The 13,839-nt window shown below is 35.6% G+C and overlaps 1 protein-coding gene across 1 annotated transcript in view; it reads left to right on the top strand.

The window, feature by feature from the left end:
- The window catches only part of LOC135695414 (uncharacterized), a 28,379-nt gene extending 15,074 nt beyond the window's left edge, over positions 1-13,305 (top strand). Inside the window, exons 9-24 of the mRNA XM_065214501.2 lie at positions 215-637; positions 1,122-1,270; positions 1,513-2,211; positions 2,907-3,300; positions 3,612-3,926; positions 4,644-5,048; positions 5,184-5,453; positions 6,448-6,732; positions 7,142-7,518; positions 7,659-7,773; positions 7,884-8,107; positions 8,216-8,533; positions 8,729-8,959; positions 10,393-10,750; positions 11,200-11,310; positions 12,065-13,305. Coding sequence (XP_065070573.2) covers positions 215-637; positions 1,122-1,270; positions 1,513-2,211; positions 2,907-3,300; positions 3,612-3,926; positions 4,644-5,048; positions 5,184-5,453; positions 6,448-6,732; positions 7,142-7,518; positions 7,659-7,773; positions 7,884-8,107; positions 8,216-8,533; positions 8,729-8,959; positions 10,393-10,750; positions 11,200-11,310; positions 12,065-12,264 — 4,874 coding nt within the window. The 3' untranslated portion in view covers positions 12,265-13,305. The remainder of the gene's footprint in view (positions 1-214; positions 638-1,121; positions 1,271-1,512; positions 2,212-2,906; positions 3,301-3,611; positions 3,927-4,643; positions 5,049-5,183; positions 5,454-6,447; positions 6,733-7,141; positions 7,519-7,658; positions 7,774-7,883; positions 8,108-8,215; positions 8,534-8,728; positions 8,960-10,392; positions 10,751-11,199; positions 11,311-12,064) is intronic.
- The last annotated feature ends 534 nt before the right edge of the window (positions 13,306-13,839 follow it).

Raw genomic sequence — 13,839 nt, 5'->3', positions numbered from 1 at the left:
TTCTTACAGGTATTTACATCTTTCATTAATTATTTTTCCCGTCTATTCTGAAAATTTCCTGTTTTAAACACAACTCACAGTTTATGTTATTCTAATATCTACATATAACCTTACTATAAAGCCCCTTTTGTCGTTCTTGACTTTAAGAATTTGCTATAATTTTTTAATGACTGTAAGCTTTAATAATTTGTTACGGCAAAATGTCTGTTTGTAGTTTCAAGCAAACAAACCTCACCAAGAGATATCATTTCTTTGCCCGATGTGAAAATTCTGCCAAAAAATGGTCTTTACCCTACTATTGATCAGAAGGAACATCCCAAAGAGGATTTTCAAATCGAAGAAGATGCACAGCTTTTGGATCTTGCTGGGTTACACCAACATGAAGATAAGCTCAAAACATCTGAATATAAATCTTTTGCTGCAAGAACTGGCTTTGATTTCGGTGAAAGATTCTCTTTAATGGAATGCATTTGGATCAAAAACCGCAAAGCACTGGTCAGACTTAATCTTTCTGACGAACTTCGAAGTGAATTAAATGACTACATCATTCATCCATGCATCCTTGATGCCTGCTTGCAAACGAGGCTTGTTGTTGAAACCCCGGCTAGAGACAAAGCACCGAGAATTATTCCGACAGGTTTGTTACTTATACAACTCTATATTTTAGGATTGCCAACTTTCATTATTTAGTGTGTCACCGCCATTTTTTAAGCAGTGTGTTTGTAGAGATGAGCTTTTGCTACTCAAAAACAGGAGCATACTGTTAGCCTCAATGCGTGAGGTGTCTATTTAAGGCGATTTTAATAGCCAATCTTCATATAAGCTCTCTCTTCTGCTTCCTCGTGAGGGCAATATTTTTCTAGCCATACCCTATAGCTCGTAAAAGCCATTTACTTTAAACTTAAACTGCCTTGGCGAACCCCATTTTTTCAATCGATCTGACGAGGACACACAACAGAATAACCATACTGTAGGTTTTCTCATTTTCACTTTTTTCCTGAGAAAACCTTCAATTTAATTTTTGTATTTAATGTTGAATGACTTGGAGAAAAACATGTTCTCAACTATTGGCATATTTCAATTTCGAAAACAAAGACTCGATGTGCTTGTTTTTTTTCTAGGAATCGAAGAGCTGAAATTGAATGCATTGCCTGATGACATAAAATACCTTTACTGCCTCTGTGAGCTGATAGCAGAAGACTCAAATCTGTGTGTTGTCAGACTAATGGATGAAAAAATGAATGTGATCATTAGAATCACAGGGCTTCAGGTAAAATGATTAGAAATTGACCAAACTCCTAATGGTGTTTATGCTGTATGGATCAACTTAAGACTTGGACTGGGTGCCATTTCGCTACCAATTTGAGCTTAGTGAAAATTTGGTTTGGACAAAGTTAGCAATACGGTTTCATGACTTAGTGAAAAGTTCAACGAATAATAGTTTTTATGAACATGTCTCGTTAAGCATAAAACATAATGGTTGAATATATATATTTTTCTGCTTTTTCCCAGGTTAAGGAGTATTCCGTTTCTGAGAGAGATCCAAAAATGGAAGGCAGTGTTTATGACATCAATTTGGAACGTCAAAGCATTCAAAATAGCAGTAAAGCAAGAGTAGATGAGCAGTTCTTTGTTGTAATTGCTGAGAGAAAAGCGCCTTACGTTAAAACTGTTCTTGAAGCGTTTCAAGAAATGAATGTGCAAAGAACGAATTTCATCATAGCAGAAATTGATGAAAGCGATGATATTGGAAACTTCATTGAAGAGACCATTGGTGCTGTAAGCCAGCAAAATAGGCAACTGATCGTATTGAATTTTCTGTCATTCTTGACATACCGTATACCTTTGGAATCAGAAAATGAAGCAATTCAAGAAATGCTTTGCTTCGAAGCAAATTTGAAATTGCTTCAGTTTTTCAATCGTAACAAAATGAGCAACTGCAAAATATTAGCATTCAATTGCCGAAATGAAGACGGTTCTGGGACAAGAAAGGGAATAATTACACCTTGGTCTGGATTTTCTTGGGGAATGGCTCGCACAACGAATATAGAGAGCAAAACACCCCTCGTTTGTGTTGAGTTGAAAGAAGATTTCAAAAAGGATTCAGTTATTAAGAGCATTTTATATTCAGATATGCCGTCGGCTGGAGAAGGAATGGTTTTAAGAGATAATGAAATTCTGCAGCCATGTCTTGTGAAATATGATTCAAAGGTTTGTGATACGGAAATCTGTTCATACATGCTTGTAGATACCGATAATTTGGAATACCCAGAGTTTTTTAAGTCGGAAGATGATAAAAAATCCGTACAATACTGAATTGAAAAAGCCTTTGTAAAAGAGGAAGCGTGCCAAAGAATTTTTAGCAGTGACAAAGAAAAACATCTCTTTTGAGATATTGGTGCATTTATAGATTTAAAAGTTGTCAATTACAGCATTGTGTTGAGAACGGTACAACAGCTCATTGTCAAATTGATTTTAAAACTATTCAATATAAGAATTGCGCTTTGAAACCAAGAAGTGCACTGATGAGCAAAATTCTTTCAGTTGCAAATTGATATAATCATTTGTTGAGCTCAATATGCCTTCCCACTGCAGTCATATCATCACTCATGCATATTGTAGGCCTAGCTTTAGAGAGCACTAGAGAGCTCTAGTAAATAAATCACGTATTAAGTATGTAAGATAAGATAAGATAAGCTTTGAGGAAGAATCGATGCGCAGTTATTTTTAAAGTAAAATAGTTTAAAAAAGTTCCTGTTTTTTGTGTGAACCTTATTATGTTTACTTTTTAAATGTTGTTTGCTTTTAACATTGAAGTTCATGCTGCCAAATTAAATTATGATGTTGATAGCTGTTTATCTATAAAGGACTGTAGAAATGTACAAATTATTATAAATTATTTTCAGAATTCGCAAATTGAGACGAAAAAGTGCACTGATGAGATTTATTACCTATCCTGGTCAAATTCCGACGAAAAGTTCTTTGGAAAAGAAATCCTTTCCGAACCTAAAGTTATTCCTGATGGAAACGTTGAGGTCACAGTGCTGTATGTATCATCTGAGAATGGAAGGTGTGAAGAGCTTTTAGAAAACATAAAATCGTATAATTCACAGCCTTTACTGCAGATGTTTGCTGGGGTTGTTAGAAGAGTTGGGAAAGGGGTTACTGATTTCAATGTGGGTGACGAAGTTTTTGGGGTTCAGAGAACCAAGTGGATAAAAAGCGTTGTTGAATTGCCAATGGAATTAGTTATGCTGAAACCAAAATATTTGACATTGGAACAAGCTACTATTGTACCAGGTAAAGAAGTAACATTAATCCTTATCTCAGTTATGTTTAGACACACTTTTCTTTTATACGTTTATCTATGATAATGCCAAGTTTGTTTTTGGTACCTTCAATTCAAGAGATCTTTATGGTATAATCTACCGCAGAAAAATCATGGTGATAGTCAGTCGATTGACTACTGGAATCAATTACATTTTAAATGTTTCATAAAGCCTTTTGCTGCTGTTTTCTGTTTGAAAGCTTTCAAATTTTTTTGCAATAATCATTTAAGCTATTTCTTTCTAGTTTGCTTGTATTGGACTGTCAGTTTATCTATCTTCTAGCAATTGTTTACTTGGCAAGTTATATAACATCAAGAATTTTGAAAGCCAGAGGAAGTATCCGATCAATGCTGTTGGTTGAAAGTGGACTCGACGAGGCAGTCGTTAAATCCATTGCAGATGAAGTTGTTAGAAAAGGCATTCGTGTTTTTATATCTCAAGAAAACCAAGAAATAACGTGCAACGTTAAGGAATTCACAAACTTTAATCAACCTGGAGCAGGCCATGATTGCAACAGAGAGCAGTTTGATGTTATTTTGTGCTCTTCTGATTTTTCGTGGGATGAGCATGATGGTATTTTTGACAATCTGGTAGAAGGTATGTTACTGAGCTTGTCTAAAAATAGAGCATACAAATTGTCAAAGAAAACTCTCTCTTCCAATTGAAATGATGTTTATTATATAATCCTTATAGCTTTAGTATTGTTCAACTTACTGTATTTAGTTAATTGTCATCATTTTGCATCAACATTATCTGGTGGAGAAATTTTGGGATGTTGGTTACTATAAATGAACAAAAATATAAATTTTTAAGCAAAGTTCGTTTGTTGAAAATTCGAGTTGAGTAGAAATGAATCAAAGTTTGCTCTTTACTGTATTGAAAGAGAAGACAAATCAATTTGAAACGATTGTTTTTTGTGGAAGCGATGATGTAATTGGGAGGAATGATTTAATTGGAAAAGTTAGGGATGGTGGTAATATTACATAAGTTCTGAGCAGTTTATTAGTTGTAGAGCCAACTAGTTTTCATGATTTGTAGGATGGGTGTTTATAAATGATACCTTGACTTCCGTTTATAGTAGTATGGGCAACAAGGTTTGCTATGTTAGAAAAGTGAGAGATTTGGAATGGGGTTTCTGAATCAGTTGTCTTAAGTTTTGGGTAGAAAAATGTAAATGTAGATACATTTTGCTCAATCACTTTTTATCTTTTCATTAACGTTTGATTGCCAATAAAAGGTTTCTGCTGCTATAAATTTGAAATTGCATAATCAGTTTTTTGATAAAATCAACATTTTTGTGTTTCTATTTTCTAGATGGAATCTTTGCTGTTTTAAATTCAAAGCAAATACGGGCTAAAGAGACCTATAGCCACACAAAATCAATGCATTTGATCAAACTGCAGCCGTTTGGCGGCGATAAAAGCCCAAAAGATATTATGTCTACAGTGAGGCAAATTTTATGCATTGATTTAAAAAACGCCGTAGAGTGCCAAGGTATTACAACCCTCAAATTTGATGGAGTTTCAAATTCGATCTCCAACGGCATGAAGAAGGCTAAAAAGCCCTACAGCTGCCTGGCTCTTATGAAATACGCTGAATGTCTAGAAATACGACAACCCTCGATTGATTTTCAGGGTTTAAAAGAGGAATGCTCGTATCTTGTAGTTGGAGGAACCAAAGGAATAGGCTTATATACAGTTGCATGGATGGCATCGAGAGGTAAAGCCGATTGTTAATCATATTAGCAAGGATACATTGTTGGCTTTATTTAACACAATGTTAAGTGTAACTACTAGCTACTTTTTCCTTTCTATGAGAAATCCATCCAAATTAATGCATTCATTGTATTTACAGGAGCAGGCTGCATCCTAACACTGAGCAGATCGGATGCACCAGCTGATACCAAGTCGAAATTCAAACAACTCGAGGACAAATACAGGGTACGAATTGTGCATTTGATGTTAGACATCAGTGACAACGACTCGATAGAGCGCCTGGATGCCCAACTGGACAGGTTTCCACCGGTCGCTGGTGTTGTCAACAGTGCTGGTGTCTTGGATGACAGACCGTTCCAGGATATAGATGTTAGCAGCTACAAGAGAGTCATGTCTCCAAAAGTTACTGGTATGACCGGCACTCATGCAAAAGTTCTCTAAGTAGACAAACTATTATTTAAAAATTTCATCCGAAACAACTTATGATGGATAAGTTACTGCATTTACTATGGTTAATGGAGCCGTGCTGCTAGCACTTCTGTTTAGTGTTGTAGCAAATTGGGAAGCTTTCTAGCGGTGTTGTACGCTCCCTTGAAGTCCAAATTCAGCCTTCCGTTGTAGAATTTTTACATGAAACTTTTCCATAGAGCTATAACGTTAAGGCAAAATCATCAAAGGTCCTGTCACCAAAAAAAATTATTTTGTCTTAAGGTTCCAAGCTGAACAATTCTTGAAAATATCTTTCAACCATTTTCTATCAAACTACAACTAAAGAAACGCTGTGCATTTCAGATCATTTTTTGACGAGAAAACATTTTTCACATACAATCGAACCTTGATAAGTCAAATATTGCTTAAGTCGAACTTTTGCTTTCCGTTTCTTTTGGTTATGACATACTTTGTGCACAGAAATAACCCCAGATAAGTCTAAAATCAGATGCGCCAAAACTCGATCGAATTTCCACCAACCTTCGAGAAGTAACTTCACTCCAGTCGAACAAAATCTGCAAAGATAGAAACACCATCAACCATATGTCTCTTCTGCCATTTTGAATGACATTTTTTAAAAAATTTGAAAGCTTACTCACCCTTGATCTTCAGTTTGCATGGAGTTTGTATTTTATTCTGATCAACCATTCTTGTGTATTTACTTTTTCGAAATCTGCGTTCAGAGAATATATTATAGTCTTTGCATATATATTGCCAAATTACCTTTTAAAGCTGAATATCAGTTAACGCGCAATTTTGTGGCATTGGAAAAATGTTTAGGTGTAAGCCTCGTTAAGTGAAAACCTCGATGTGTTGATCAAATTCCCGTTTTTCTCGAACCACGCCTCTTCAAGGATCAACTGTACGGACAAACATTTCATTGAAAAAAATTTCACATTCGATATTCTTTATAGGAACTCTGGTGCTTCATAGTTTGCTGGAGAAGCGAATGGAGAACGTAGATTTCTTCGTGCTTTACTCCTCCATAACATCAATAATAGGAAACAGTGGACAAACTTCCTATTCAGCAGCAAATGGATTCCTAAACAGCTTTGCTGATTATCGTGCTGAAGTTTTGAAAAAACCTTGCCTTGCCGTTTGCTGGGGAGCAATGGGTGGGGCAGGCATGCTGCAGGATAATGCTAAACTTGCAACCTTGCTAGAAGAAACTGGTCTCCACCTTCTAGACATAAATACAGGTAAAGTTCGTATATTTGTCAACCCGATTGCTTTTTGCCGCAATGTAGATGTAGCAAATGGTTTCAAAATAAAAGATGGGCTTGAAAGGTTAATATTAGTTTTCTCAAACAGTTTACCATCATAGAGATATAGTTTTCAGAAATATCATAGAAAAATCAAGATTAAAAAGAAAATTACACGAAAACAACAACAAAGCCGCAGACGGAGATTAAATTTGTTTCTCACATTATTTAGAAACATCTGACTTTTTTGAACCGATAAATAAAATCAATAAGGGACAAAAAAGCAAAAACTAAATAAAGCACTAGCTGATTTGAGTTGAGATATTCAATACTTCAATCAACTTAGACTTGCCGTTTAGACTGACAACAATTTCCATTATAGAAGATATCTAATTTTCTCTTGAAGGACTGAAATGGTTGGAGCGGGTTCTTGTGGAAACACCAACGATGTCCACCGTTTGCATTTGTGACGTTGACTGGGCCAAATACTTAAAGACAATGCAAAGAGGCAATATGACAATGTTTAAGCACATCCAGGAAGATCTACCAGAAGAGATTAATGACAGTGGGGTTGCATTGCTAGAACTGATAAAACAGGAAGCATCAGTAGAAAGGCAATCCGAGATTGTTACAAAATTCATAACTGGGTGGCTTGCTAAGTGGATTGGTGGAAGTGAAGAAGAGGTCGATTGTAATGTTCCCTTCTTTACATATGGTATTGATTCGGTTGGGGCTGCAATTTTCAAGGCACAAATTTTTCAAAATTTCAATGTGGATTTGGAGGTAACTAAACAGTTTTGCCAATGCAAAAACGTCTTCTTATTCTTTTTTCAAGTTAATTTCAATAGTTTTTGCTTTCAAAGACTTTGCTAGAGCTCAAGGTTTTTTTCAATTCTTTTGTAAATCGACTTTTGTTTACTCAGGTATTTTACTTCATGCTCCCTGAGACAACGACCACTAGTCTAACGAAAGAACTTGTGAAAAGAATAAATGAATCTGTTCTAGCAGAAACTGACGCCGAACAGGTTAACGAACCAGGTAACTCATTTGTAGGTTTCTGTCCGTTAAATTCCCTTTCTAAATCAATTTAGTCTATGGGTACTTTATTATTTAAAAGGTTTATTCGAAACTTATTCTGTTACTCTTAGGAAATGCATCATTCAGAAAGAGGCGGGAGAGCTCGCGTCGATTCTTCAACTCGTTCCGTCGAATTGCTCCTGCTGTTGAAATGGACAATAATCTTGTTCTACCCGAAGATTATCTCAACTGCTTTTATGATCCCCCCGATGCCAAAGCAAAAATCTTCATTGTTCATCCGTCTCACCGTTATGCTGGAATATTTCGTGGCATGGCTGCTGGCATGAAATACCAGGTTTCTATGTTACTATAACTTTTTTTCTCGCTAATGAAGTCGTTTGCCATTTTCACAGACAATTTTATAGTCGCAAACTCGTGTTAATACCTTCGTGTCATCTTCCAGGAGCTGTTTAGTTTGTATGTATTCGGTTCACCTGATCCGAGCTATATTGGTGAGGACATCCAGTCAGTTCGACGACTTGCAATAGCCTGCACAAAAAAGATACTTGAGGAGCAGCCTCAAGGACCTTATTTCTTAGGAGGCTACTCGTTTGGTGGTCTTGTTGCAATAGAAATAGCATCAATTCTACAGGAGATGGGGAAAAAGATTGCCATGATTACTATGATAGATTCATTACGCTGGTTACCAGAGGCTAAAAGCAACTGCCAGCTCTTAATGGAAGGGTTCAGCGCTAAGCTTATTAACAAGAACATTCTCCACGTGAGTACATTTCAGACTAGAGTCACATTTTTAAAGAGCTTGAAGTTTGGTCTAATAGAAAATGCATGCGACGATTATGATAAGCAATGCTCCTCTTTTCTCCATTAGTCTTTGTCATACTGATCTTATTTCTTAGCATGGTGAGAACAATTTCAAAATATGTTATTCTGATAAAACTAAATTCTTTTACTTCAGGAGGAGCTCAAAGGGTTCTTTTCCAAAATTGCTACCACACAACTGCAGATGACTCAAGCAGAGTTTGGTGAGCTCGTTCAAAGAATTCCGATTGAGGATGTTGCAAACCATTTGAATGAAAGAGCTATGAATTTGTCACTGGAAGTTCCAAAGCTAGATAAAATTCTCCAGGGTACCATTGACGACCAAGAGATGTCAAAACGTTGTCATCATGAATGGATCCCAAGAGAGGTAAGAATTTAAACCTTGTTGCACAATGAGTTTGGAGGGGAGTTAAACAAAAGTATCAACATTAGGGCCAGACATCTACGGTAGACTTAATAGAATTGAATTTTAAAAATTGATCTAATGAAGCAAGGAAAGCCTGGAGAGGTCTATCTTGTCTATAGTTGCAACAAGAAAATAATTATGTTTTAGTTCTTTAATTAACTAGAAAAGAACGACGAATTTAAAACGTATTTTTGATCTATAATTAGCTAGAATTTGCTCTCTGTAAAACCATACATACATTATATCATAAAAAGTTTTCTTAACACTTTAAATTTATTGATTTTACGACTAAATTTTGAAAAATAATAGTCCAATCAACTTTTATGGCGAAGAACTTATTCAGCGAAGATATATATGTTAAGAAATTTACTACACTATCTGCAGATATAAATGAATTTCTAATAAGGTACAATTGGCGATAGAGAGCTAAAGGATGCATTGCCAACGAATCATGATAAAATTGTTTTTTCTTGCCAAACATCTTTCTCTTTGCATGCACTTTAATTTAATAAATATCAAAAGGAATTCAAAATTATGTTCAGAAAACCAGGACATGTATTCGTTAATTTTTTTTAAATCTGTTATAAATTTTCAAAGATAGGGGGGAAAATAGCTGAGTTCTGCCAAGGCGTTAACCTAGTTTATAGATTTTAGAACCAATCTCCAACTGTAGTGCTTTGCTAGAAAATGCCCAATCCTTATGTTATCGTATGTTATCTTATGTTGTCGGTCATATTTTTGGTAAATAGGCATTAATAGGCATTTTGTGAAACTTTTATGCTTATGTGGTCCAAATTCAGAAGTTTCTTGGAATTTGACATCATTTGACAAACGTTGTTTGAGAGATTGCATTTTGCAGACTTCAGCCAGGAGTGACCACAGGTTAATGTAACAACAAGATATCAATTCAGAAGTTATCAAGTGAAGAAAACAACTGACCCCTCAAACAGTCGTCCGTAGACCGGTTTTGCCAATCTTCATGGCTCATCTCTACAACTAGACTGAATTAGGACGTATTACTGACCTAGCGCGAGCAATTAGGCTGTCAGTGGCAATGCATGGGGGAGGAAGTGCAAAATGGAAAAGGAGTACACATGAGTCCTAGAGACCCGAAGTCTCTTTAAGCAACCAAGCCTATCAATTCAAGCCCATTCCTTTATTGTCAGTGTCAGGGGCGGGAAGACCAAACATTTGGCGGGAAGACCAACAACCTACACATTTTTGACAAATACGTAGCGCCAGATCCTGCAGTTACAACGCATTGGCCAAAAAAAATTTTGCTATTTCATTATAAGAAGGGAATAAAACTTACTCATTAAAATTTTTTTCATGTTTGGCCTTCAATACCTTGTAATTCAGAAAAATAAGGTAAAGAAAACAAATTTTATTTGTAGAATCTCTACAACGAACACGTCCTCTTCGTGCAAGCTGAAACCTGCCTATGCAATCCTGTTGGTTTACGTGGAGGTGACGTCAAATGTTTTTGTCAAATAGGCGTTGGTTCCGCCCCAGACTGTTGGTCATCAGTTCTAGAAAAACAAATCAGTGTTGTCAAATGTCCTGGAAATCACTACACCATGATGGATCAGAGCCACGCCCCTAATGTTGGCAAAGCCTTGGCTTGCTTCGCATCGCTACGATACAGGCAGCTCTTTCCAATGGTTGGCCGAATTGCATTGAATTCAAACCATACATCAACTGTAACTTTGTTCAAAAACCGCGGGCTGAGAGCAATTGTATCAAGAAAGAAGTGTAAGTTTTTTATACTTTTCAGAACTTTCAGAATAAAAGTGAAATTGAATTGATCGTAAAGTACTCTTATAAAGTATCAAAATCTTGTTGCAAACTTGTTAAGACGATAAAGTTGCAATAAAAAAATAGGTTGCTAGCACCATAAAGAAGCTGGAGTGATGGCAAAATTGGATAAGTTTTTATTGCCTAGAACAAGTAGATGCGCTAGAACTTGCGATCATTGCCTTGTTCAGGAGTTCACTTCTGAAAATTTTGGCTACATGGGTGTTAAGGGCAATTTTCTAAATGAAACAGTGACTAAATTCAGGCAAACCTTTTACAGGAGTCGAATCTTAAACGTTCATGAGTTTGTCAGCAGTTATATTAATGATATGTTAAACAGAAACAACACTGTCTTACTCCATGTTCTCGTCAGCAAATCACGCCACTGCATACTGCTTGTTTTTCAGTATTCAAAGAAATAGAACGTGCCGGAACAGTGAGACTCAGTGCATCAGGGAATAAGTTAAAGTTTGACATTGACTCCAATATGTTTAGGACCTTTGATCTTTATCTGAATGGTAAGTGGATCGCTTTTGGAGATTTTTGCTACAATTTTTGTCATCAGATTTGTATCTATTGTTGAAATACTTGTTTTATCTAATTGTTTGAAATGCATCATAACTAAGTACAAATATTCCCATTGTTTTTGTATTACGTATATTTCCTTTAACTAGCCATGAAATGGCCACCTTAAAGATTAAGAGTTGGGGTTCAATAAATAAATTGTGTCATTGAATGAGTAAATAATTGTCCATGATGTGGCTGCTGTAAATTTTTGTTCTTGTTTCTAAGCTTCTTAGGCGCAGCAACGAATTACCCATAGACCAATTTGAATATAGTAATTTTTTTGCATCGTACCAAAAAAAATACCAGAGATTTGTCCCAATCTTATGCTAAAAATTTCAATTCCATCCAATTTCGTCACTTTAGCAATCAAATTTGTCTTTTGCCCCAAAAACGTTCACTACGACACAAAAAAAAGAAACATGATTATTGTAACTTTTAGAATATTTCCAAGAAAGTATGTCAATTCATAGAAGGATTGTTGCCATTTGCCGTAAGTGCCACATTTGACCCCAGGACTGAAAATTACTACCAACCCTGTCTAGAAAAATTTTTGATATTGAAAAGAGCAATCTTTGCAGTGCCACGAAGCTTCTAATTTTTTGCACTTTATTTCTTTGTTGAGTTTATTCACAATTCCAAATCCAATTATAAAAGAAAACTCTGGGTAACGAAATGGAGTTTGACTACTGAATTTTTGATGCACAGATATCGTCAATGTGACAAGCGAAGATTTTGCCATTTCCAATGGAACGCAGAAGCATAGCAAGTTCGATAGGATATATGCTGGACTTCGTTTGCAAAAGAAAGACAACTCTACTGTAAGAGTCATGTGCCAAAGCAAGCAAGACTTTAGATTGTTTGTTTTCCTGATGGAAGCCTTGTTTATGATAAAACTTCCTTTTTAAGAACATTTGCTGGTAGTTGCTGGCTATGCTTAGTTCATCGTCACTTTGTTTAACATTGTTGTCATATATCATAGTTATTATTATCTTAACCGTTTTTAATCGCATTTCATTCTTTTTTACAGTAAATTAAGTTAACTTGCTTGCAAAAAGTAAGGCTTAACGAGCTGGTTCTCAAACATTTGCCTTTCATGTCATAGCCTACTTCCTCACATATTTTTTATATTAGTGAAGCTACTTTAGTGTGAATTTACAAAGAGATTCAATCGACCAAATTAAGTTGTCTCTATTAGTTGGCTATTTTCCAAAAGTAGAATATAGCCAAAAAATACTGTAATATACTCCTCACGTAGGTACCCTTTAACCTTAAGGGACGATAGCAAGATTAGCCTCGGAAAGACACGAAGCATCCTAGACTGAACCTCAAGAAAAACAGATCATGGGTTGAAAAAATGTTAAAAATTTTGGAAGAAACTTGCGGTCCAAATCTTGCGAGTCTATTCTAAATCTAATCTTTTTTAAACATTTCTGAATTTTCAACTTCCCGAATCAACCAAAGCAGAAAGAAATAGAATAAGAGAAGCAGAAAACACCATGGAGGCAGTCTTAAAAATGAAATTACGAATAATGAGCATTCGTATAATAAAGGATATGAGTTTAATAACAAAGAATTTTGGTAGTTCAAGTCCCTGCATCTTGATATTGCGGTTACCCTGAAATTTTTATGATTCTGAAAAGGGCTTACTATACAATCCTTTTACAGCGTATGGATCCCTTTTATTATCATTTCTGTCTATTAGATGGCAGCAGAATACCATTCAGTCTTGATAAGTTATCAATATATAGTCTCTCCATACAAAAGCTTTGCAATTCGTAGCTTGTTAACAGATTATCATGCTTGTATGCATATAGTTTTTTACGATTTTAGTTGTACAGAAATATTATGGAGCTTTTAAGGCAAATATTTTTGTAATGCAGAAATTGCTGTGAAACTTTGTGCTTTATTGATTGATAGATATTTAAAATGAAATGGAACGTGGTTTATTCAGTGGTGTTTTCGAGTCTTTTCTTTACACAAAGGTCAATACACAAATTCGACTTACGGCTTCGTTGTGGAGATTTCTTCAAACTTAATTATACGACTTTTATAAGCTCAGATTTGATATCATCACCATAATTTTAGGCCGGGTGCAATTTTTCATATTGTTTGTGCTTGTACCTTAGATTTTGCGGAGAAATGAAGTTTGAATAAGGGGTTTGATCGCAAAAATCATTCCTGGTAAAACTTTACCCCTCTAGTCGTCAATCACGGTCAAATCCCTTCCTTCCAAAATAACGTCCAAGTAGGCTAAAATTATTGTTCTTAATCCGAATCTGAGGTCAAATATTTGCAGCAAATGCAGCAACATCGATTAATAAGACTTCAAATATCCTACAATTCATAGAGCGCACCTATCTACGTAGCTATTTTGCTAGACAGCAGGTAAATAATTTTCCAACATACAGCTTGATTTTTCTCTTCTGTGCTCAGTTGGTACAGTTTCTAGCTACACTGACGTTAAGAAATACTACTTAATT

The sequence above is a fragment of the Rhopilema esculentum genome, chromosome 2, assembly GCF_057945365.1.
Source record: "Rhopilema esculentum isolate cy_ngs chromosome 2, ASM5794536v1, whole genome shotgun sequence".
Lineage (NCBI taxonomy): Eukaryota > Metazoa > Cnidaria > Scyphozoa > Rhizostomeae > Rhizostomatidae > Rhopilema > Rhopilema esculentum.
The sequence above is the reverse complement of the archived record's forward strand: the minus strand, read 5'-3'. Positions and strand labels throughout refer to the sequence as shown.